Source organism: Argiope bruennichi, chromosome 3 (genome assembly GCF_947563725.1).
Source record: "Argiope bruennichi chromosome 3, qqArgBrue1.1, whole genome shotgun sequence".
In the NCBI taxonomy this organism is placed as follows: domain Eukaryota; kingdom Metazoa; phylum Arthropoda; class Arachnida; order Araneae; family Araneidae; genus Argiope; species Argiope bruennichi.
In genome coordinates this window covers 18,400,808-18,428,511 of record NC_079153.1, presented here as the reverse complement: position 1 = coordinate 18,428,511, position 27,704 = coordinate 18,400,808, and the positions used below count along the sequence as shown (strand labels likewise).

The 27,704-nt window shown below is 31.1% G+C and overlaps 1 protein-coding gene across 3 annotated transcripts in view; it reads right to left on the bottom strand.

Annotated features, from left to right (window-relative positions):
* The window catches only part of LOC129963679 (sushi, von Willebrand factor type A, EGF and pentraxin domain-containing protein 1-like), a 641,663-nt gene that overhangs the window by 271,261 nt on the left and 342,698 nt on the right, over positions 1-27,704 (bottom strand). For all 3 annotated transcript variants that reach the window (XM_056078177.1, XM_056078179.1, XM_056078178.1), the window contains exons 3-5: positions 26,775-26,960; positions 23,659-23,850; positions 17,640-17,813 (exon numbers count right to left, since the gene is read on the bottom strand). In XM_056078177.1, coding sequence (XP_055934152.1) covers positions 17,640-17,813; positions 23,659-23,850; positions 26,775-26,960 — 552 coding nt within the window. The remainder of the gene's footprint in view (positions 1-17,639; positions 17,814-23,658; positions 23,851-26,774; positions 26,961-27,704) is intronic.

Genomic DNA, 27,704 nt, shown 5'->3' with positions numbered 1-27,704 from the left:
AATTTAAAAATAAATGCAAAATCAAATAGGAATAAAAATAATTAATGAGATAGTGAGGCTGTTAGAGTTTTAATAATTTGAAAATATTAGATTTCTATTTCGCAAACATCAGACACAAATTAGTACAATTAATGATGTAATGATCTTTTCCATTTCTTATACAGCAAATACGAGTTTGAACTGAACCTACCCTTAGCTAAACATGATGAAGGAAGCGCAATTAAAATTTTCTATACCCAAGTCAATAGTTTAGGATAGAGAGCTGGTTATGATTTTTGAAGTTAAATCTCTTGGTATCCCTTTCTATATTTTATTTTAGTTAGTTGTTAGTTTCATTATTTTTTTGTAAGTCGGTATACATTTTTCATTGTCCTATTTTATCTTGATGGTTCTTTAGGATGATACAAATTCTGTGAACTGCACGATGCAAAAATCATATAGAGTGTAGCACGATACGTAATACGCAGAATGCATGTCTCTACAGAGCAACCGTTGGAAGTGGAACTACCAAAATAGGCACATATTCACTTCTTAGGTAGTAGATGCTCAATGAGGTACTCAATTCATTATAAATTAATCAAAATATTAAAATTTTATATTAATATCTCCAAAGAATATTAACAAATGAGAGTTTTTATGATAATTTGAAATTCAGATAATTATTTTTCCATTGGAACCAAACAAAATTTTCGTAATATACAGGGTGATCAAGAAATAATAGGTGTTCGGAGCCCTGTAGTGTGTTATGTACAGGACGAAATATTATGAAATTTAGCCACCATGTGGTTTCGATTTGTCAAAAAATAAATAAATAAATAAATATAGTACCAAAAAATGCCAATAGAGGAAATCAAGACTGCAAGCGCCTAATGTGTGAAAAAAGAATGCTTAACTGCCAATGGAAACAGTATATAACAACACACCAGATACCAATGAAAAATGGCCACAAGAAACGTTTCAGCTGTCAGGAGGAAACACATCTCACAAAATATGTAAAACGAGTGTCAGATGTTTATTTTGGTCTCCGTCCGAAAAAAGTAAGCAGATTTACTTACCAGTTTGCTCTTTTATTAAGATGGGTAGTGTCTGATTCATGGAAGTTTAGTCAGTTAGTTTAGTTTTATTAACGTTTCGTTTTAAAGCAACACTAGAGCTATTTGGGTAAGGACCTCGTAATTTTGAGCCGCAGATAGATGAGCGGGCACACCCTCTCCAAACTTCCACACCAGAGGGAGGACATTTGGCCTTGATGGATTTAACGAGCACCAGACCCACTTACACGACGTTTCTTCACGTAGAATTGGGTCTCGAAGCTGAAGCCCTTCACCACCAAGACGAGGAATAAGAAAGGGATAAAGGAAGAGGCAAGCTGTTATTCTGAATTCCCGTGAAATATTAACTTCAACCAAAAAAAAAAAAAATGCAGCTATGGTAGAAGGATTAAAAATAACTGTGAAAAATCAAGACAAAAGTCGTACACAATAAAAAAAATTGAAGAAGGCAAGTTAAAAAATAGGAAAGTGGCAAAAGATGAAATGTAGAGAAGGGAAATGAAATTCAGGAGATAAATCTTTTAATCTGAATGGTGAAGAAGTGAAGAAGAAGTGTTTCTCCCGATGAAGTCGATTTTGATAACAACTGTGATTTGATTGAGGCCTCGGATTATTTGAATTTAGAAAAAGATCCAGGGATTACTGATTTGATATTAATAAAACTGTTAATTGAAGATAAAAAAAAATTAAAATTTTCGTGGCTAAAATTTTGAACCAAAAGAGCCCCCATGAATGGAAGGTAATTTTCCTCATGAAAAGTTCTAAAATGACGAATACATTTATTTCTCCCAGTAACGCTGAAATAGCAGTTGTCCCAAGGGCTGATTTAAAATTGTTTCTGCCACTGCTTTTAAACATTGAGGCAACAAAGATGTAAAAACATTTTTGCAATTTGAAATCGATCTCAGTTCGTTGTATCTTGATTAAACGTTCCTAAATTCGAAAAAAGTGCAATTTTTGGTTAAATTTCATTATTACTTCAATAAAAGTTCTTAGTTAAAACATTTTTTTAAATTTATCTTTTTAGATAAACACCTACAGCATAATTAAGAAAAGTACAAATATATAATGCCAATCTGCCCCGCGTATGATGCCAACGTACCCCGGCCTAGGAGCACGTTGACACCGTGGAGTTAGCTGTTTCAACTCGATATTGCCCGCTTATTTTTTAACCAAATTGTTATTAATTCCGTTTTATTCTAAACAAACGATGTAATAATATGTTGGGATACATATCAGCTATTTAATCATTACCAAAAAAATATAAAAAATTCGCAATCAAAATTGGCGTCAAACTGCCCCGGTCTTCCCTACTTTCTAATTAAATTCAAAACAATTTTATTCTTTGTTCGATTCTTTCATTGGTGTTTTTTTTTCAATGTTGAAGTTATGATATTATGAAAAAAATGGTCTCTTTGGACTTTAATTCCAAAAGAATACTTGTTTTCGTTTATATTATTAGCATGTTGAAGTTTTAAGCTTGCATATTTTTTTCTACAAACTGCTTGATATGAAAAAATTGATTCACATAGTACAACTTCAATTGCAAACTAGCTTAAAATATTATCGCAGCGTAATATTTTGAATATAATTCACAAATTTTAAGGAGTTTACTTTCTAGACTTTAGAAATAATTATTTTATTATTTAATGTTTTGTGGAAACATTGCCATTAATTTCTGAATTAGTACTTAAGGGTTTTCAGCAATATTTATTTTTTGTGATAATCGCATACCCTTCGAAGTTAGCAACGCCTCGAAAAGGTTACGATGATAAGGGAAAAAAAAACATAAACAAAATAATTAATGAGCTATGTATCACTTTAACAAGCAACTTACAATAATTTAACTTGTATCTATTGCTTTAATGGTATTATTGCTTGCTTGCTTAGTATTTTTTAAAAAAGAGGGTCTTGCAGATATTTTAATGGCAGCTGAGGAAGCCGGTTAAATGCCAAACCGGAAGCCAAAGTATTTCAGAAACTCGACTTTATCGGAAAAATTAAAAACAGCGTCGTCGAAAAGTACTTATCAATCAGACTTTACTAGGTTTTCTATCCATCAGAATTAAGAGAAAGAAAAGTAGTTCGATTCCAAAATTGTTGTTATTTGATTTCAAATGAAATCACAACAGTCGGTTTCAAAAAAGTAAACAAAATTTTATTCGAAAAAGGAAAAGAAAAGTAACTCGTACATGTTTGTTCTCAAAATCATTAAAATAAGTGTTCATGAGCCAAAGATCATGGAGAAAAGAGTTAAAGTTTAGTAATTAAAACAAAACGTTAAATTTTTAATAAATCAACCCTTTCAAAATATACATATTATATTTTTCATACTTAAGTTTAATGTGTGCAGAATTGTACGCGATAAATCTTCCTACACAATTAATGTGTAAGTTTATTTTACTATGTAAATCTTACAGTATTTATAGTTTTTCTGTTGCTTATAATTGTTCAATCTCACAGATTAAAATCATTTTTATACATTATTTTATAGCATTTTACTTAATTTCTAAGTTTTATACAGTTTCTGAAAATCCAAATCCAGCCGATATCCATTTATTTTTGATAAAGAAAGTCATATATTCTCTTATATTTAACAATCAGTAAATGTTCCATCGCCACTAGTAATCCTAGAAGTAATTCATCACATATTGTATTTATTAGCTTAATTCCTTTTAAATTTATAAAACCATTTGGCGTGGAAACGAATGAATAAATCCCCTGGATGCATACAAGGATTCGACGAAAGTTTTAAATCATGGTATTAAATAATATATTCAATCATTTTGTCACATTCATTTGGCGATAATTAGAAACGGTTAACAATGGAAGCATTGAATGATACAGCAACTTACTTCAATATGAACAACCGGCAGAATTGTTAAATATTCAATATTGCGAATATAATGATCAGACGCCTCGGATTTGCTGGGGAAAATCCTAGTTCTCATTTGTTTATTAGCTTAATTAGTAGGCAGAAAATGGCTTACATTGATCTAGATTTGGAATGAAATCCTAGATTATGTTGTTTGTTTTACTAGAATGTTGCTCAAGGGAAAGTTAAAATAAATTTAATTTTTTACATTAACTTCTTCTATACAACTTTTATTGATGTGAAATATGATCGCTCTAATTTGGCATTAAAAAAAGAAAATATGGTTTTTATAATATAAGTTTAATAAAGAAATATGGTTTTTATTTCGTAAATTATATATATTAACTGCTTTTAATAAAAAAGTTATTTCAATTCGCTCTTTACAATTAGGAGCAGAAAGGGATGAAAAACTATATTCCAATCTGTTCTTGACTTTTGAAGTAATTTTGATTTAAAAAGATGTTAATTACTTTACCGTATACTTAGCATAAAGAAGGTATTGCAATCGTCAAAAATTTCGAACTCGAGATTTTGACGAATCTTCACGTTTCAGATCCCCTGAGTTCGTAAAACACATTTTGGGCATAAAGTCTTTTTGCCTGTCCAGGACAAACATAACGCCAAAATGCTCAGATCTTAATGAATGAAATTCAGTACATACTTTACATTGAATTTGTAGATTTCTATCAACTATTGAGCAAATTCAGCTCAGGGAAAGTCTATCTGGCTGGTTGTTCGAATATAAGTTAACATAATAACTATAAAACGAAGACAGCTAGATGGATAAAATTCGGCACACATATTTAACATCCATAGTGTTGACACCCATCACATTTTGAGCTAAATCCATAGAGAGATTGACCGTCTGTCGGTCTGTAAATTCAGAATCATCTAAACGCGATAACTTAAAACCGTAACGGGTTAAATACATTAAATTTGGTAAGGGAGTTTGGATTACAAACGTAGGTACTTTTCCGTTAGCCGTGCGCAAATTTCGCCAATTGTGAACCAAATGCGAATTTGGCGGAATTCTACATTATTTGGCGATTTTTCGTTTGCGCCTAGTTAACGGATTGTGAACCAAACGCGAATTTGGCGTAAGAAATTTGGTGTAATTCTACATTATTTGGCGATTTTTCGCTTGCGCCCGGCTAACGGAAAAGTACCCAAACGTAGTTATGAATCAACTTTTAGTTTCACTCGGTAGATAAAAATGCTTCTAAAACAGTATTTCGATTGTTGGATGCAATAAACGTCACGGCAGGGATTAATAGCCAAATAACTCGTCAAGGATGACACGATAGGTTCATTAAAAGTCTGTTGCACGTTAATTCCGTCAAGGCCAAACGTCCTCCCACTGGTGTGGCGTGGTGTGGAGAGGGGGGGGGGTGCCAGCTCAGATGTCGTCCAACGTCATCTGACCGTGGTTCAAAATTATGAAGTCCGTCCCAAAATAGCCCAAGTGTTGCTTAAAGCAGGACGTTAATATAACTAACTAACCAACCAAAAATATCTTATCCCCTTTCTCCATATAAAATTTTGGACTATGGGCAAAGTTGTTAACACCGTGCAAAGCATTGGTGAGTTATAGTTACAAAATATGCATCATTGACGTGAATTGAAATTTATATTGATTTTTATCTCAAGATTTAAGTATTTCGGAAGCCATTTGCTTACTGATTGATAACAAAATTAGATGCAAAATTACTGTTTGTAGTCACAAAAGGATTTTATTGATTTAAATCATTGCATATTCGAGTTACTGCGTTTATAAGCATACGGAAATACAGACGAACAGACGGTCAGCGATTGACGAGATTGGTTCAAAATTTGATCACTATCTATATATAGATCCTAAACTTGCGTACCAAATTTCCTCTACCTAACTCTTTCCGTTTTACAATTTTTGAAAATTCACTTGAATGCGAACAAACAAATAGATAAACTTTCTGTGAATTGATTTCCTTCAAAATTAGAAAGAAATCTACAAAATTGGTGGTAATACCACATACCAAATTTCAACCATTGAGCCCAAAGAAATTTTTATTTATCATTTTTAAAGATAGACAGACATAATGTCACCAATTTCTTTTGAGAATTTTGGGAGGTCTGTAACGTGGAGATTCTCAAAATCTCGAGTTAGAATTTTTTTGGCTATTATAATATTTCCTCTATCCATCATATACATTAGAAAGTAAAACAAAAAAAAAGCATTTCTAGCTCAATCCTTGATATATGAAAAACATTTAACATTATATAAAAAAAAAGAAGGGACCACAAAGAAAGATTAAACCTGTTTTGATGCACGTTTTCCAACAATCTCAACATATTTAACAAATGTAAAAAAATAAAATTTAGAAAAGTTTAAAAAGATGTAAAATTAGATTTCAAAAATTACTTTTCTTTTATTTAATATATTTCAATAAAAGTATTTCTTACTAATTCTTAAAAGAATAAAGTTATTCTTGGATTAAAAATAAAATTACTTTTTTAATAGAAAATTGAAGCGACGTCTCTAACACTAAATGAAGTTTTAAAAAAATCCTCGCTTCCTTTGTCTAAATCATTACTGGATGTACAAATTTCACTTTTTGTCTTCAATAAACTGAGATAGATATATTTTGCTTTAAAATCGACTTATTTATCGAAGTAGAAATAAATCTGTCCGAAAAAACTTTAGTGATGGAATCTTAAATTTCATAATTTATTTACATTTTTTAATGATGAATTCTAGCAAAGATCTGCAATTTTTATTATTTTATATCCATGCTGATTCATTGTAATCTTCCTTGACAGATGAAACTGAAGTTTATTGCTAATATTTTTATTTAGATTTATTATTTTATATTTATGCTAATTCATTATATTCTCCTTTCATGGACGAGTCTTAAGCTTATTTCTAATATTTTATGATAAATTGTAGTAAAGATCATGATCTGCGATCTTCAATTTTTATTATTTTTTATTTACGTAGATTCATTATATTGCCCCTTCAAGGATTAAATTGAAGATTATTGTTAATATTTTCTTTCATTTTTTAAAATTTTGCATACGCCATTGCATTTTTTCTGTTAGTATATTACTGTCAGCTTATTTTACTGATTTCATTTGACTCAAATATTCGTGACTCGAATATTATGGATAGAGAAGAATTCAATAGGGTTTAATTTTATGGCCTATGTTGGTTTCTTGCCTTTTTATGTCCATCTTCATTCATACTCAAACATTGCCACTTTCACATTATTTCAGAAAATGCGATTACTATTAACAAATTACAGTATCAAATATTTAAGCAAGTTGTAATTAACCTGGATGAGCCCATTTTTTCACATGGTCAGTTTTATGTTGCGTTATTTGGTGTCGAAATTCCAGGCAAGTTAAATAAAAATGAAACATTCCACGCAAACAGGAGTATTATTAAACGACAATAGATAGTTCGCAAAAAATGTTGCTTATAATAAAATTTTGTTCATTTATTATTTACTTTTACTATCATTATATATTTGCATCTACAGCATACAGCAAACGATATATATATTTTTTATTTCTTAAACTTACTGTTAATACGCAGGAGATTTTTCGGCTGCAATTTTCGTTAATTAATCAGTAGTAATAAGATCTGTAATATTGTTAACAGAATATCATTCCATCTAGATAGGTGCATCTTCTAGAAGAATACAAATTATTTATCTAACAAAATATTAGCAACTAAAGTATTTACATTTGCAGATGAGATATCATTAAATTTATGATTTTTTTTTGTGTGTGTGTGTCTCAAATTTTATGTATCCACGAATTTTTATGTAAATTAGAAAACTAAAATGAAAAAAATTTATTTTGTTGGAAAAATAACAATTCAAGAACTCGAACTTTAACAAAGGTATTACAAATGGTTCCGTATTTTTTGGAATTCCATGCCATGAGACAGGTTGTGCCTGGTTAATCCAGAAAAGTTACACACATTTCTAAAAATATCTGGAATGCAATAACCTGAGGTCAATAAATAATAGGGGAAGAGATTTCCAGCTTGCACGGAGAAGCAATACTTATTTTTGTGTGTGTGTGTGTTCAATTTTACTCTTTTTCTTGAGTTTGAGAAAAATAAGTTTCTTTTAGTTATAACCAAAAAAAAGAAAATCTAATTTTTTCCCCTCCCGGGACAAAAGAATTGTCGCAATCTTATATTTTATTTCTGAAATCTATTTCGAGAACTTTTCTTATTTCCAGGAGAATAAAATTTATACTTAAGAGTGTATGAATTTCTTTAATAATCTTGTGGAGTTTCCAATGATAAAGATTAGAAGACCTCGGAAACTTGAACACAGTTTGTAAATTTCTGAAATTATTCGAATATGTGAATTAATATCTTAAAAAATGCAATAAAAATTTTAATAATGAAATATAAATTCATTCTAACTTGTTTATCATTTAAAAATTAAATAAATGTATTTTCAAAAATCGTTTAGAAGCAGTCTTTCTAAAGATCACGAAACTTGACCCGATATTGTATCATTTATACAATTATTTCAAAACTATTTTTAAGCGATTATTAAATAAATATTTTTCTGAAAAAATCTTTTAGAAGCCGGTCTCAGTATGGATCAGGAGAATTAATCATAGAGTATATAATCTATGTAATTTTTCAAAACAATTTTGGAATCCTTTTTCTCATATAAAATCTATCTATATAAAATATAACGTACATGGTACAGAAATCCTTGTTATTACTTATAGTCGAATGGCAACAGTCACATGTAAACAAACCACGTATAAAGTTTAGATTACTTCCTTGAAAATTTTTGCAGATGCATTGAGTCCAAAACTTCGCTTAAGTAACTAATGATGTGCAAAATGAAATTGGAAACATTCTTCATATTTCTAAAAGCGTCATACAGTCAGAGAAAAGAAGATGACAAAGAAATCAAGAAATAGGTTTCAAACAGGAAATTTAATCGAGTTCAAAATTAGGCTTAACTGAGCCCAAATGTGAAATCGCTATAACTTGTCTATGTCTATTCATGTTCATATTTTCTAAAATAAATTTCTTACGAAAAGAGTCTTTGTATTCTTTTAAGACTCAAAAAAGTTGCATTTTAAAATCGTTTCCATTTGCTAACATTTTTTTTCTCTTTATTTTAATAATATTTTTTTTTAATTCAGTTTGATACACAGTTCATTTGATAATATGTTCTTAAATGCTTTAACGGAATTCAAACTCATCCATTTAAACATTCAATCGCATTCTATTAACTATCTTTGAAGGAAAATTTTCACTTCCGTTTTTATTTCGTCATCTATACACTTTTTAATCTGCCGTAAATTGTTTCAATTGAATTCATATTTTCAATCGTTTCAAATAACATAATAAAATGTTCTCATATTAATCATCTAACAGCATAAGACAATAATCTGGACGAACATCCTGGTTTCCACAGGAGACTAGTGTAAAATTAAAAAAACAAACAATAGTAATGACATCAACAACAATAACAAATATAATTATCAAAAATACTAGAAATTGTGGCAACAATCAAGGCTAATATGCTCGACAGCATGATTTATGTCTGTGGTTCTAATTATCTATCTAATTAGACGATCTTTCATGTCTATCACTTAATTGTAATAGACAAGGGGATAATTCAATAAAATATTAGATATGAGTTAATTATATAGCAGATAAGAGCTCAAAATGTGTTAAGAAGCAAAAATATCCAGCTTGATTTTTTGGACTACGTTATTAACTGCACCGTAAATTATACCACAGTCACTCACATTGCATTAATTTGGAATTAATAACAATATGTTTCTATATCAATTCTTTTAAAGCTATTGTAAAGACGTCAAATATCCTTATTTGCCCTTTTTCTACAAAACCTGCATAATAAATTCAATTAAATATAGTGTGCCGGGATACCCTGATGGTAGGGCGTTGGATGCGCATCTCTTCGGTTGCGAGTTCGAACCCTGACGGCCGAAAACTCTCCGTGTGTGTGGTGGCTGACGCACATATAAATTTGTCGTGGTCACAAAGTCCTCCTTGTTGAGAGTAATATCCATGGGGGTACTGGTTCAGATGTGATCGTTCTCTGATTCAGGTCTAAATTACGATCAGTGGATGAGTGAATGAAATGCATGAATGAAGTCCACCCAGTATAAAGGGTTGTGACTTGTGAGTAGCTAAGTCGTACTCTTGGCCTTAGTTGGCCCTACTGAAAAAACAAGAGACGCTCATTCGGCTTAAATCGCTGACAGATAACTGTCAGCGGGATTGTAAAATACCATTAGTCATAACACAAAGATATCGTGTACCACTGTGTTTCAAATTAAAGCTTGAAGTTTGATTAAAATAGTATATTGTTTAGATTTGTCACAGATTCAACAGTTAAGTTCTAATGCCCAGAAATAGAAAATTCATTTCAGGACCCTCAAGACGTATTTATCTACATATCATTACACAAATCAACCGGGGATGCACCGAGATTTGGAGATGAGATAAACTTTCATTTGGTTATTAGTTCCTACCTCTAAAGTGGTATGTGTGGTGGCTATACCCTACTACTGATGGGACATGCTTCCAACGGGTATGGTTGTATCGTGACCGGTAATGCCCATTATGATTCAGCCATAATTCTCATCTATGCTAACGGAGCTTCCAGACATTCAAAGATTTATCCATGTGCTTAGTATAAAGTGATATCAATAAAAAAACTTTCAGATTAAAACAGAATCTTTCGCAATATAAAATTTGACCAAATGGCAAATAGGAATGACCTTCACAAATTCCAAACTGTCTAAGAATTTCAGGAATCTGGGATGAAGTCTTCTTAGCGAATAAGATGCCCTAATTTTCCATACGTATACGTCAAATAATTCAATGTCAAATTAAATATAGTGTTAGAATTTTCTGTACTTAAGTTATAAAATAACTTGCATTCACTTCTAAATTCATATTGCCTTAGTACTTTTTTATTACAAGAAATGTTCTTCCTCAAGATTTTGCGTCAATGCTTGCTTTGACCTAGTTATTTCATTTGAAGTTTAAATCTTATGATTTTGTCTATATGATAAGGGTATCTGATTGTAGATCTATTGAATGTTAGAAGAATAATAAGCTTCTCCTCATGTTGTGAATAATTTTGGACATTGCTGTAACTGAAGGCTTAGTAGGACGACCATTCACTCTGTGGAGGGAAAATATTATAACTATAAATATATTCTGAAAACGAATTCATCCCAATAAAGGCTTTTTAACATATTCTTTTCATTATCCCTGATACAATACGATTGGTTTAACATTGGTTAAAATTGCACGCAAGAGTCAGAAAAGTTTTAGCCTATCATCGAGTAGCAGCTTTTTCATAATCATAACGATAACTGAACCTGCCTAACTGTAATATATGGATTATTGCCTTTTTGGATCTAAGCAGAGTAAACTTATCAAATATCCTTGGCCAGCTTACTTCTTGCTACTAAGTTATATTATTCTGAATTATTATATTCTATTCCATTTCGAAGTTACACATCATAATTCTGAAGCATTATTAACAACAAGAGAGACACTTTAATGGACAACCTATTCCACAAACATGCATGAGAAACTTAACGATTGAGATTATTTATGATCCGACAGATTATGAGCTGGACTCAATTCCTCAAGAACTGCTTTAAAATTAGGTTTCGAACCTTCCCTCTCAAAGAGAAAAAAAAACATAAGTTAATAGTTAGCGCTAGTTTGGCCTTCTTTTTAAAAGAATTTGTTTGCATTTATCGCCTCGAAACGAATAAATATAGTTGCAGTCGTTAAACAAATGAAATAATTATGGGAAAACATAGCTAAATATATTTTTGAGAATTTATTAAGAGTAGAGGTAAAAACGTTATACAGAAATAAGATTGATATCTCTCAAAAAATTTATTTTTGAAATTTAAAATGATATAAATATGTTTTTTTTTTGTCTAGCTGTGGCTAAAGGTTAAAATTTTGTTTGGGATTTAGTCATAAATCTCAAATTTTTTTGGAAGGCCATTCATAGTGAGCATCAAGCTCCCAAGAGTTAACTACTGGTGGAATTGATAGTACTCAGTCAAATATCTGTCTTGTAGAGAGTTTTCAACAAATTTTCATCACACATTTTTTAATTTACATTATAAATGTTACAAATTACATTATTTAATTTCAGCTGAGAAACATTACCATATTAATGATATACGAAGCGAGTGAAATTTCTCTACTTAAAAATAATTATCTATCCACTAATGTTAATATCTTGCCTGATAAATATATCTCCGATACTTATTTCTTAAAAATTAGGTACATTTATGTTATTTTTCAATTTCAAGTTTACAATTTCAGAATGTTTTAATATTGAAAAACATCATCATTTGCTCTCTAGCAATTGGAAAATAGAACATCTTTTAAATAAATCAAATCTACCAATTGGTCTCATTTTAAATTAAGAATCTTTTTTCTCTTTATTCTTTTCAAAAGTCGTACTTATATTTATTTTCCTATTAATTTTTTTTTAGAAAAACTTCACAATGAAATCGAAGCCTAAACTTTCTGAGTGAAATAATGGAAATAAACAAGAAGATGTCATTTAAAACCAATTGAACTATTTCGAAGTAGAAAATTAAAAAATATATATATATTTTGTTGTCCTATTTCCACTTTATTCAGTTTAGTTGTTCGGAGTGACAGTATTTATTTGAATACAAAAAGAGGAGCTACAGAATGCATGGCAATGAAGTCTGTCTCGTTCGGGGAATACTTAAGCAGTTTTCTATAGAAAACATGCAAAGTAATTTTCAAAATAAAGAAAAATACTTTGGAGCATTAAAATTTATTTTACTGTATGTGATTTACATCTGGATGCTTTTGTCAAGAAATACACGAATATTTAACAAGACTGATATTTTACAGAAGATTTCACTGGTGGGAAGAGTTTTTATAAAGATATAGAACATACACGTATATACAAGATAATCATGTCCCAACTTTGCAGGGCCATTTGAAGTAAATAAAGCAAATCTTGATATTTAAAAGAAATAAAAGTTGAAAATTTAAATTAACATAGTTATAAACTTACTCATAAGCACCTGCAAAAATACAAGCGATATCAAGGCGAAGCGATAGTTCATTCCATATTTTTTCAGCATCTCTGATGTGATGCTTTGAAAACCCGCAGATATACATATCTTAAGGGGGTCTGGGACGCAAAAATCGTCAAATTTTCGAATTTTTTTTAGCTGAAAAAATTTTGCATGCTTTTCTGCTTAAAATAACATTTAAATCATGTTTCTGTCTTAATTAGAACGAGAGATATCATAATTTTTGTTGACCACTGCTTTGAAATTCCAACTGTCAAAAAGGCGTTGCCATGGCAACTTCATCTCTTTAAATGTAAACATACATTTCCCGGCACTGTTTTAGCTTAATTTTTGAGTTTTTTTAAAATAAATTTTTAAATAATTTATTTTAAATCCTAGATTTAGTTTGTATGCAACTCAACTCCTTCAATAATGAAGTGAAACGAAGACATTCAGTGTTTATTAGAACCTCTGTGTTTACATTTCATGAGACAACGTGCTTTTTAATTTTCTGCTCTAAAGTTTGTTTTCTTAATTGTAAATGTAAAATTAAATTAAAATAAACACTTGTGAGGAAGGGAGGCGTCTCTTATGCATCTGGAAGCTTTTAAATGTATTTAAATAGTTTTAATTCTTATAAATTTTATTTTTAAACTTTAAACACATTTTTAACCGTGTTGCGTTTTTTCATTATTTGTTGTGATCAAATTGATATAAGTCCAGATCATATAAAGATAGAGGTCTGAAATTTGAAACACATACTTTTCAAACTGTTTGCCTTAATTTTGAGTCAGAAAATTAAAAAAAAAATTTACTTTTCAAGATATGAATTTTTTAAAAAAAAGTACCCAAGATTTTTTCAAAATTTTCATTCAAATTTTTTTAATTTTTTTTAAATTAATATTTTTTAAATTGCCGAAACAAAATGAAAGAATATATATTTGTGTTTGATTTAATGAAAAATTTTTGAAAATTGATCAAAAATATTTTGAGTTATATCGATTTAAAAACAACGTCACTTTTTTTTAAATTTAAATTTTAAGTTAAAAAAATTTTTTTGAAAACTTTTGTATTGTGATTTTGCTTATTAATAAGATGGTTGATCAGTACAAAAAATTTCAAAATTTTAAATTAATTAATAAAAAATTTTTTAAAATGTGTCCCGGACCCCCTTAAATTTATCAACGTCATTTAGAAGTGGTGATCCAGACACCTGCAGCTTGATGTAGGCCAGGAAAAAAAAGGAAGCATCGGCATACATGCACATTTGCATCTTTTCAAAGCTTAACACCAAACATGCAGAAAAAATTATAGAATGAGTAACTGCAATGCTACGCTGTCCTTTGTATTCTGAGGAAATTCATATTGAACACTTATATCTGAAATGTATTTAAGCTTTCAACCGTTGATTTCGATATCCGATGAACAATAAGGCTGTACTTTGTTCTGATTTCCGATGAACGATAAGGCTGGTACTCTGTTTGGAATTCCGATGAACACTAAGGTTGTGCGATTTATTATATATATATATATATATATATATATATATATATATATATATATATATATATATATATATATTACTTTAAATTGCAAAACTGCAATATTCATTTATAATCAATCTTTATATTAGAGTACTTTGTTGATTTTATTCTTTCAATTTTCATTGTTTCATTCATAATATTTTTCTTCATTCAGTTTTTGGTTTTTGATAATTTAATGAAGATGTATCTTTATTTTATACTAATTAATTGTATAAATTATTAAATAAAAATAACAATGCGTACATGGAGACAAAAATCACCAATCGTACCAACATGAAGATGTTTGAAAGTAACTTATCATGCATTAGGCATTGGGCTGTTAGCTTGAAGATTATTTAAGCTAAATTAAATATATTTGCTTGCAAGCAATATAGATGGCAATTAACGAAGTTGTATTTACATAATTAAATAAAAAAATTGGAAAGAAATATACAGGTATAAAACAAGATTTGCCTCGTTTGCTGATTAGACCTTACAGATTCACAAGAAAAACAACGAACAACATTAAGTTAACTTATGCAAGTTAAACTTTCAAAAGCATATTTGTTTAACCAATTTTTTCTTCTCGAGCGTTTAGAGAACTAAGAAAAGAAAGAACCCGCCCAGTCTTAAGAGCTGCTAAGAGCCGTCTGCTAATATTTTAACTCGCAAATGCATACACGGCTTTAAAGTAGTTATGACATGCGACTTCTAAATCGAAATGTTTGTAGATGTAGACAGTCACTTTTTTTGCTTCAATACCATTACGAAACTCTAGTTTAAGTGTTACGGGGAAATTTAAAGATATTGATGAATTGACCTTTTTACTTCAAATCTGACCCGGCCAGCAGTATAGAATTTGCTCTGCCGATTTGGCTGCATCTATAGTGAAAGGGGTTTGCTGTCTTGTTCACGTATAACTTGCTTTCCCACTTAATCGTAAAATGAAATATGCACACCAATATATATATTTTTTTATAATTATTCTTTCACCGTTTTTTATTTAATAACGCAAATGTAGTTTCACGTGAATTCTGTTTTTTTTAACAATAATTTTATACAATATTAATTTTGTATAATTGATCTGCCGTTCTTATTAAAATATATTTTATACTTATAATTAATAATTAAAGTTGTATTAATTTCTTTCCCATTTCTTTATAGTCAATACAGATACCTTATTAGTAAAATCATCGTCATTTTGTCTTGGATAAGTAGAATATCAGTAAGTTGTTAGTATTTTAAACACAGTTTTATTCTGCATGTCTTATTACCTTCCTGATAATTTGAATTATTAATGTTTTATTTATCGCATAAAATATGATAGTTGAATGTATTGCTATAATTGAAAATAAGAAAATAGTATCCTCGATTGCTAATTTTAATATTCAGTTGCAAAAATATGTTCAGCATTTTCCGTTTTATTATGTTATAATTTATTATGTTTTTAAGGGAATTGGAATGTTCTCAACAGTGCAAACTGTCGAAGTTTAAATTCTTTAAAAAGTAGATTTATTCGCCAGAAAATTTTATTTGATGAAATTTTTTGGACATATAGAAAGAATGATTTATTTTAACTATGAAATGCTATATTTGTTTCTTAAAGCATTTATTTTATAATGGAAAATGCAATGGTGACAATTTTCAAGTTCCTAACTACAAATCAGTACGCCCAAGTAAAATAATTATGATTATTATAATTTTGGAATATTTTATTAAAATTAATGTTTTATAATTTTTATAAAACAGTCCAAAATCAGCTTAAAATATGATCATAGATTGTGTAATTACATGGAACTTATTTTAATTTCAATATTCTAATAATACAAATTTTAAAAATAATGATTGTTCTTGAAGCTCTAAAAAAATATACGATATTTTGTGTGACTAATCGTTTCTAAAGATTAATACCATTGTGTAAGAGAAAATAAAATTAGGCTTAGAAGAGGCATAATGTTTGTAAATGCTGTTACGTAAAGACGACAACTGGAATGAATAGAATTTGTTCTATGTATACCGAAATTCGTAATAAACATTATCGAGAAAGAAGAAAAAAAACTCTTTCTATCATAGAAACTATTCATAGATTCATAGTTAAAATATATTTTATAAACTTTCGATTTTTCAAATCTATACAAAATATACACTGAATTGCTTCCTATTTTACTAGGCTATAATATAATTGATAAGGGAGTCTTTTGAAAGTGCAAATGCTCCCAGATTAATATCAGTTTAAATACTCCCGATTAAATGCTTTATCATAAATAAAGAAATTTAAAAGAATTTAGAAAGCTATTCGAAAGATTAGAGAGTATCTCTCTAAATTCATTGAATTATTGTATCTTAAAATGGGAATTAAGAAAAGAAAAGCTACAGTGATTTGACAGATGCTACATGTCCAAAAAGGAACCGTAACTTATGACTTTATTCCTAACCCAGAAATAAAAATAAGAAAATACCATCCAGTAATAATCCACATTATATCAGAACATGGGAGATTTCCTGCATGCTTCCAAAGATTTGGAAAAATGCGTGGAAATAAATACATTTGGAAAGGAATCGGAACAGTTTATTATTATTTAAATGAATTCATAGAAGTCTCAGATTAAGAAAGAATCTAAATGTTGAAATTATAACTTAAACACAGTACTAGCAGTACCAGAAAATCTCTTTAACTGAAAAACATGTTGCTAAAAATGGACAGTTTTCTTTTGTCATGTATTAAAAAGTGTCTGCCTTTCTTTTTTCATGGAAATATTGGAGGAATATTTCTCAAAATGACGACCTTCTCCTTGTTAAATAGGATGATAGGTGTATGAGAAGATGAGAAGGAAAGATAAACATTGGCAACTTTGCGTCTGGGGGCCACCCATCTCGTAAAGAATGCCAATTCGGTGAATTGTCTTTATGATCTGAATGGATTATGATAAAGACAGAAATTGGTCACAAAAAATCTTGTCCATACTGCTTCGTTCAGTGGTGGAGGGGTGGTCGGCTGTACACAAGAAGAAGTATCTTCCTGAGCATCCCTTAGTTACCGAAATTCCATATACATCCAAGAAAATAGAGAATAGAGCCTAGAGAATTATAAAGCGTGCTTACGTCTGCATTCGGGAAGCTGTCCACTCCACTGTCCGTTGGACTGGCAGTACCTGTAGGGCCGTCCGATGATCTCGAACCCTTCCGAACAGTTATAGGTGACCCGACTCGTGAAGGTGAAGGTGTCTCCTTCCCTTAAGCCATGCTCGATGTCTCCGGGAGGACCACAGCTGCGGGCTGGAAAAGAACGAATATTAGATCCCAAGAATGCAGATTTATTCAAAATCATAGAAAATCTACTAGCAGTTTCTTCCGGCATTGCTAAAATTACTGAATTCAATTTTCAAGTAGTGGTTCCTTTACATTATTTCGTTAGGAAGCTGGCATCAAGCGTACACATTTCAAGAAAATTTCATGTGCGGTAAAAAAGTTCTGAAATTTGTATTTGAGATCTGATAGTAAGAAATCATTTTATTATCTTAAAAGAAATGAAATAATGCTTTATAAAAAATTAATGGATAAATGTGGCTAAATAGTTAATGAAAAATGATAATGAGGGAAATATTAAATACATAGAGGCTTAAGATGCACAACTCACTTGATAAGTAAAGGATGGAATAAAAAACATATTATAAATGGAAAAAGATTACGTATACCTTATGACAATGATTACAGAATAAAACCAATGTGCAACAATTATTTTTATTGTTTAACACATTTTTTTTTACTTTAAACAAAGTCTATATTTCAATAATTTCTTGAAAGTATTGTTTTTGTTCCTGAACTCCTCCATTTAAGGAAAACATTCAATGTTTACTAATAGATATATTCTTATATTTCAAACAGAGCAACAATTATCATACATCTAGTTCAAACGATTTAAAATAGAGATACATTGTATTTTCTAAATGTATTCTTAGGAATTACTTCAATAAATTTTTAATGTTCACCCACATTTAATCGGGATTCTCTGAAACATTTAATATTCTTACCACCAGTCTTTTGTATTATTGCATATTGTTTTGTCTGTTTAATTTTTTAGAGCCTCCTCCTATTTTTTCCGTACTATACTAAAATAGTAATATATCATTCATTCTCTAGGACAGAATATTCACCTACTGGAACAATTGACAAATTCATTTAATTCCTCTACTGGAACAATTGACACGAGTATGATAAAAGAAAAAAAATAGTGTCAAATTCCTAAATAAGAATCATTCTTTTAATGGTTTTCGTAAAGATATGGCTGGTAACTAACTTAGTATATTATTTAATCTAATATTAATTACATGCTCATAATTGTTTACATTGAACAGGTAGTAATGAACTTCTTTAAATATTGCACCAAAAATTATTTTCGCAATTAAATTTATCGCAATACATTTCGTAGTACTGTCGGAAGCAATAAATCTGCATTTCAAATCCGGCTGCAGATGAATTCCTGTCGATACTGCTACGTTCAGTGGTGGCGGGGTGGTCGGCTGTACGTAAAAGAGAAAGAGAGAGGCTGCAGATGAATTGCGTAAACGTTTGTTTTGCAATGTTGACTCTTGTTTCTTACCTCTAAATTATATGTTAAGATTATTATTATTAGCTGTAATTATTGTTGTTAATTGTATCGGTATCTATGGGAAGTTCTAGAAGTTTCTTCTTCTATTTATAACGAGATGTGTAATTGAGTTCTATATTATATAAAATCTCAGGTTAAGATTAGAAGGCTGCATTTTCATTTTAACGTATCACACGTATTTTCCTAACTTCACCAACCCGATAATATTTAAAATATCTATAAAGATCAAAAATACCGTTCCTCAGTAGCTTGAAAATTATAAAGTTACATTTTGACTGCTACCTGGTGAGGTAAGATTTGCTGATTACCTGGTAAGGTAAAGAGTTACCCAGGTACTTCTTATCTGGAAGTTCCCAAAATTCTGGACATTAGAATGTGATAGTTAAACCAATTAAATTAACTCATCGCATTTTTCTAGAAACTTTCGAAAGCATTTGAAGTATGAGTTAAAATCTGTAAGAATAACCGATGCTAGTCCTTTGTTGGGATATCTGACCTAGTGCGTCTTGGCCTTCATACCTTCAGCCTTACAGTAAGAGAAAGATGTTTAAAGATTGTAAGAGAATGCATTACAAACACACGAGAATTTTAGTGAAACTCTTTGTGAATTTTGAGAAAAGATTTAAAATAAAAGTGCAAATATTTAGAAAATAAAAAAAGATAAAAATGAAAGTTTGAAAAATGTTTTATGAGGAAATATTGAATTTCTACCTAATAACAAAAGTTTGAGGGGGAGAAAAAAAAGCACATTATGAGAAATTTAATATTCATTTCTTTCATTGTTTAAGACTGGTTTTGTTTTATTCACCCTTCTTGCATGTCTCATCGGGATGGATGGGGATACTAGATGGGAAATAGAAGCTTCCTGTATGGTGGTTGGTTCTTTCCACCTTGATGGGTGTAGACGCGGTTTAGGGCTGGATACCTCAACCACTGATATGCAGTGGGATGTACCTTTTACAGGAGGGGTTATATTGTGACCGGTGACGATCTTTAAGACTCAACCCTAGTTCCATCTTAAGCCCCGTTTAGACGGCTCTTGCGCGTTCTAAAGCGGCGTTCCTACGTCCGGTCTACCCGGCAGATGAGGCACGCGTTCCCCCCCCCCCTTGAGCCCCTCTTGTGGTTTTCTGGGATGCTTTGATGTTTGTCCAGTTTACCGACAATTTGTCCGTAAATTGGATTCAGATTCTCTGGTCATAGGAACGTCGCTTGGGACAGATGCATTTTACACTCTTTACCCTCACTTGTGGTTTTTCGGTGTTCTTTGATGTATGTTCATTTTACCGACAGTTTGCGGGAAGCTCCCGATCAACGCCCACTGGCGGGGGTAGTCCGACAATGTGTCAAATGGCAAATTTATGACCATATCCTTAAAGGAAGGGTTGTCGGAACGGGGATTTATGCTGTCGCAGCATTCCGATCATTCAGTGTTTTCGAATGCATTAAGATGGGGATAGAGTCGTCACTTTTGGTTATCTTTCTTGCATAAGGCAATGAAAAATTTGTTTCTCAATTATTGTGTATTATTTAGCCTAGTACTTTATTATATTATATTGATTAAAATGATTTTTATTATATTATTATAACGCTATATCTTACTATTGCATGAAATTTTAATAATAATTATTAAAATTTCTTAATAATTCCAACAGAAATAATGTGTAGTTTTCAATGTCATCTCTCACGTTTGCAATTCTTGTAAATCGGCATTGTGCCTTTACATTGATGAATGCCCATCTACATATAGATTGGTCTTCTCCATTGCCATCCTTCGCACCTGCTTATCTGTCACCAACAGTCCAATTACGTGCGCCACCAGATAAGCAGTGCAACCACAGATCTACCCGTTTCGGTGTCGCGAGCAATTACGACGCGACATTCCTCCGAAAGCCACCCTCCCAATTCCCCAGTCTGGGAAGTCGGATTATCCAAGCGCCTCAAATTCGATTAGAGCTCATCGCGGATTTCCATCGTCCCAGAGCCTGTTGAATGCCTTTAAATTAACCGCAATAGACCGCCGGCCGGCATAATGAAATCATCGCAAGAATCGATGTCCAATTCTACGAGGAAGACATTCGTTAGTCATCGGAATATCGATGTTTGCGTCGTTATTTGCCTTAATTCTCTCGCTTTCCTTGCTTCCGAAATGGGAATGAGGTAACGATGTTTCATATTCGATACTTCTACAGAATATTCAGCACTGAGAAGTCCCATTGTTGTGAAAGTGATGGCGGCAGAAATCAGGGTTCGATATTTCCGATGGAAGTGCTTAGGTATACCGGTTTGTGAAAGTGAATCGAGTTGTACGTTTAATTAAAGGGGAATAAATAATCCAGAATTTAATACGGAATGTTTAAAATGAGTGAATTATTCAGTTATTGTTCGAGATACGAGGCTGAATCGGACTAGGTGGTCTAAAGCTTCAATGCGTAATTTTCAAATTTGATATAATATTATTTTGTCTTTTATTAATTGTGTCAAAAATATTTTCATGAAATAATAGCTATAAAAGAATTAGTTAATGTAATTATTTACAAATATTGTTCTTGAAATTAAAACTTTTAGTACCTTTTAAACCAATTTCAAATTTCTTAAAATTAAATGAAAGAAAAATTATATATTTTCTTGTTAACATAAAAAAATCATTCAAGGGCAAAAATGGTGATTGCTTCTGATTTTCGTAATATAATGATTTATTGTATTATTTGTATTTAAAGTTGGTTTGAAATTATTTAATGAACATTCAAAAACAGATGGACAGATTCAAAATTAAATTGATAGGAAATTATAATAGAAGGAATCGGTTAAAAGTTGTTGAATATATTCCATATTGAGAAAAAATTAATAACATTTTATTAATGAAAAAAATTGAGACACATTTTTATACAGAGAGATAGGTAGGGTATTAACTAAAGAATAACCTTAAATTAATTTTTAAAAAATGAAACCTAATCTCCAAATTTTGTAGACTTACTTACATGCAATGTATTCATCCTATCTTATTTTTAATCTTCAAACACATGGAAGAAACCATATATTGGCAGATTCTTCAAACTTTCCTTCGCAGACTTTACTTTTCCTCTGATGACAGAAGATAACCCTGAGATATTCCTTCCAATACATAAAAAAGAATCCCAAAGCGCTTTATACGGACTATAAGGTGGACGAGGGAATAAGATGACACTTTCTTTGACGAGAAATCTAAGAATCTACGATACAAAAACGTATGCCAATATGTGGTCTTTCTGTGAGCTACGTATGAGTTGAATATAATGGAATGTACAGTCTCTCTGTTAAATCTCCTAAAATGATTTGACCACCTTTTTTCACTATCATCACAGCTACGTTATTGTATAGTTAGTTCTATTAGATCAATTACTAGAGCACTAGGCCCACTTACTTTTGAAATCGATTGCCCCTTTTCCTTTACATTTTAGGCATCTTCTAGATATGCTATATGGAAGGAATTTCTCCTTACAAGCTTTAGTTGACGATTTTTTTTTAAAGTAATAAGTTTGCCATGTGTCGTTTCCTATTTTTGTTAAATTCGAAAGTGAAACAACGCGCATTTGAGTAGCTACCAGAACCACAACAGTAGTGCTATATGTTGAAGCCTACGCCATCTATTTTTCACTTATCCGGCAACACACAGAGTATTAATTTCATTTTTTGTTGTTTTAATCACCTTTAAAAATTGTGATTATGCTATACTGAACACTCCTAAAAGATATCAAGCAATGTTCGCTGTTTGTATTATTTGTTATCTTTTCAGCAAAAGCATTTATCGAAAATCGAATCATCAGACATCCTTTTTATAAACAATTTTCTTTCTATATACATGATAATTATCTAGTTCATAAATCGATTTTCTATTATCTTTGGTTGTAAGTAAAGTAACATGTGTAATATTCTGCATAGATTATATTTTTGTACAGTTTTTCAGAAACAGTGTAAATTAACACATAATCCACATCTTTTAAAGTATTTAACAAGATAATGTTAAATGTCACTCAGTTTCTTAAAGGCAATCGAAGTTATGGGGCATTTAAATACTGAAACGCATGAATTTCTCTTTCAAAAATAAGCAATCTATCAATCCTCCATATTACTTCATCTCTTAGTACTATTACCTAGTATTTCAACACACGAAAATCTCAATGACATATCGTATTTTTAAGAGAATGCATACAAAAGTAAAACAATTGCATTTTTGAACTTCGACAGTTGTAAGAATTTTCCTCTATCTCGAACCCTTTAGAGTGAGTTTCTCTAATGAAGCATGAAAGATTTAACAAAATAGAATAGATGGGATTCCCGCCTGAATAATTTGGGCAAAGCCCTTATTTCACTTACACGGAAGTTTCAAGCAGTGCAGTACTGAATGTGTTCGGAATAAAATTTAATAAAATATTTGAAATTAATAAAAATAATTTTGAAGAATATCAGTGTCATACATTTTGAGTTATGAACAAAAAAACAACAAAAAAAAATGAAGAAATTCCAGCATACGTAAGCATCTGAGATCCGGCCCAAACCACTGTGCTGTACCATTGTACTGCAGGCACTTTGCTCTTGGAAAGCCCTTGGGATTGTATCCGGGAAAACAGGTATACTGAACCATGGAGTCGGTGGGAAAGTCGTCCTTGTCTAGCGGTGCACTATGTCGAGCATACGGCACTTGCGGAGGGGGCGTGCACATCGCTGAAAAAGAACATGACACAGGGCATTGATACTCTGTTGATACTCTCTGATATTATAATATAAATTTAACTAAAAATTAATAAGTAAGAACAACAGAAAATCTATTACAACGAGCATACATTATAAGAAAATAACCCCCAAAACCAGGAAATCATTACACGAAGCAACAGGGATCAACACAGTGTAATTATAATCTACTATAAATTTGGTGCGTTTTCAAAATCATAAGGCGAATGATTTAAAAGTTGCCAAATATAAAATGTGATCAACTGAATCGATTCTTAGTAATTTTTGCAATCGCCATGTTGCAAACTGCACGCTTAAGAACTTGTATGCAATTAATCATATACGAGCCAGATTGTACTATGGTTAAATTTGTAGTAACTTTTGTTGCATCTTTTTAAAAAAAAATCCTCAGATATAATTTGGATGAGAAAAAAAGGGAACCTTCCAATAATATTGCACTTGTGTTAAATCAGTAATAGGTCTGGCGATGAGGAAATCTTAACGTATTATGAACGATAGATTGCAACTAATTTAACGACAAAAAATTTTCATGTTGGAAGATATTATGCCTCTAACCTAAATGCAGCTGTTCTGACATCACCGCTGAAAGGAGATGAAGTGAAAATAGAACACCGCACGCGGGAGTGTTGGCGGCTGATACCGGTAAGAGTATGCGTTTGTAAGAGCTATGGTAGGAACTCCAAGAAATGAGTTTAAATTTTAATCGGAATTCAATTGTATATAGGTAAATTGTCATCGATCATTTAATCCATAATATATAATAAACTCTTATTGTCAACAAAAGTGTCATCACTTGTATCAAGGCAATCGGGTAAATTCTATTATGGATGAGATTATTTACTCCACAGTAAAAACGGTTACCTGGCTACCTGGTGGCACCAACGAAGTTAGCATTCCTATCTCGAAAATGGTACAAGATGACCTAGCGCTTTACGAAAGGTTCGTACGCCTTTAGTATGGTGGCAAACAACAAAGTTAGCGCTTCTATCTCGATAACGACAGATGTTATGTCCGACAAAGTGAGATTTATCATAGCTGTAGCTGGAAACAAAGAATGGAGTTAGTGTTCCAATCAGAAACGGTGCAAAATACAGGAGAAAAATACAGTTACAGATTGTATAATATTGTAGCGAAAATTGTTCCTTTGGACCAAGCTGTCATCATAGTTGAGTCGGCTGAACGAAGCACCTCATAGCTGAACGGAAAGTTGCGGGTTCGAACACAAGCGAGGCAAATTCATTTTTAATTTCAATTTGCTTTATGTTAAAGTTATGCAAATTTATGTTAATTATGCAAATCTATGTTATCTATGTAAATTTAAATTCACAATTTTTTGCGAGCCTTCAAAGTCTGGAATGTTCTTTAACTGTATGTAAGTAGTTTCTCGATCAATTAGATTTGTAATAAAATCTTGAGTTGATATTTAGCGCGTTCATTTCCATTGGTCTTAACTACATTCACCTCATCTACGCAACAATATCTTCGTCTTAATACAAAAAGTTACTTGAGTACAATGAGGTTAGAAACAAAACGCACACTGTTTTGCCAAAAAAGCATAGGAATTAAAAAGGGACCAATAGTTATTAAGCAGATATTTTTATTTTCGATGTCTTAAATGCTCCACTTCATCTGGTCGACATATGATGTTCAAAAGATCATTTTATCTATTGTTGTTATGAGTCCCTACGTCACAGGTTAGGCACATCGGGATCAAATAAATGTTCGCTTTTTACATTTTGTTCTGAACTTTATTGTGCTCAATGTGTTTTTTCGCACTAAATCGAAAACACTCTAAAAATTTGTAATTGTTTTTTTTTCGCATGTCTCGTATTCTTTTCGAGATGGAGCCGCTAGTTTCATTTTTTGCAACCAGATGACTACATAATCGATTTTACCTTGTAGTACAAGGACATTAGATTCCATGTTTGTGGTAATAGTTGCAGTTATTCTCAAGTTAATGGGGAATAAAAAGTACTTTAATGGATCTCCTGTTGACGAATATCCTATAGAATAGTAATTTTAGCTTTAATATTTTGTTCATGCAACATAAAACCATGAAATGATAATTAAAATTCCCACAAAAGAATTGATCTCTAATCAGCAATTTCTATAGTTTTTTACAAAATATATTAATTCCATTTCAATGGAAGCCGTTACTTCTGAGCAAAGAAAAAAGTAAGGTAGAACTGTAATAAGTAAACAAGATAAATAGAAGAATAAAATATAACTAATAATAAGAAAATATTTAAATTAAAAAATAACTCTAGTGAAAATATTTACTCTTTTGATGAGACATTTGGCATTGAGTCATCAAACAATTTTGCATCCGTAAAATACAAAATGGTTTGTTAATTTAAAATTCCAGAAGTAACCATTTATAAATCAAAATTGCCCTCAGATTAACGATTTTGCCAAATTAAAATAAATGTTGTATTTTGATTTTCTGTTGTTTCACAAATTTTCTGTATTTGATAGTTCAACTCACAAATGGTTCAATAATCTAATAATTTCTATTTATTTATTATTTTTTCTAAAAATTTTTCACGATTTGTAATTGAATAAAAGAAAAAAAAATCATTACAATTTTTTAAAATATGTTAAATTGAAGAATATATCCTACAAAGTATTTATGAATGAGTTTTAGATAACAAACTTAAATACTTTTGCAAAAGAAATAATGGAGTAACATTATATTAATAATTGTTTTCGTACCAAGAAACCGTATTTGGGATTTTCCTAAACAATCTGAAACACTTTTGCAAAAGAAATGCTGAATTAATGCGATATTACAGAAGACGTATCTGTTTCTATGCAAATAAACTGTATTTGGGATTTTCTTAAATGGAACCAATGAAGTTGATTTTTCTTTCATATACAAATAAAATTTGCGTACTCACATCCTATTTTGAGCTTGCATTCCGGCTGTTTCCCACTCCAGGTGGCATCACCTTGGCATACTCTTTCCCGAGCCCCGGAAAGCCAGTATCCCTCCCTGCAAGTGTACGTAGCCTTATCCCCGAACATCTCTCCTGTCACCTTGATGGCACCATTCTCTGGAGTGGGTAGCTCTTCACAGTGCAGATCTGAAAAAGAAGGTAAGTTAGACAACATCTACAAACCGATTTCAATCATAATCCATTTCAGTAATACGCACATGATCATCATCCTCTGCAGTAACATGCAGTTATCAAAACTGTTTTCTTCATATATTGCATTTGGATTACCAATTGTTTTATTCACTCCATTTAATATGAATTACTCGCAATATTTAGAGGTTATGCTTAAGGTTTTTTTTTTGTATAAAACCTTAAGCATAACTAATATTCTATTTGTCTACTATGGAAATTTGGCTTCCAGCCGTGTACCAACGGGGGCAACTCCTCGAAAAAGAGTCGGTCCGTAACTAATGACGGCTCCCTGTCTGTTCCGGTGCAGATCGTCCTCTAATTGATATGAATGGCAGCATTTCGCTGCGATCATTAATAAAGGAGGAACACGAGGCGCATCTGTTGGACAAAGGATGACACAAATTGCCCCGAATCAATACTCAGAGTGTCTTGTTTCTGTCCTTATCAAATGTCACCGATGCTAGCCCGTGTTTTGGGTTAAACTCGATACAATTACGAGCCGATGTATTGTCTTGTCATAATGCTGCTCGGGTAGCGTAGCTCAGCGGAAGTCTGGTCTAATGGGATGTTAATTTTTTGTTTTAATAATCGAGTTTCTGGGAAATGCATCGTGTTCACAGGTTATTATCTGAATAGGAATTTAATCAATGAGGAATCTGGTTTCCTAAATTTCGTTCTTAGATTTAAAGGCAGAATAAA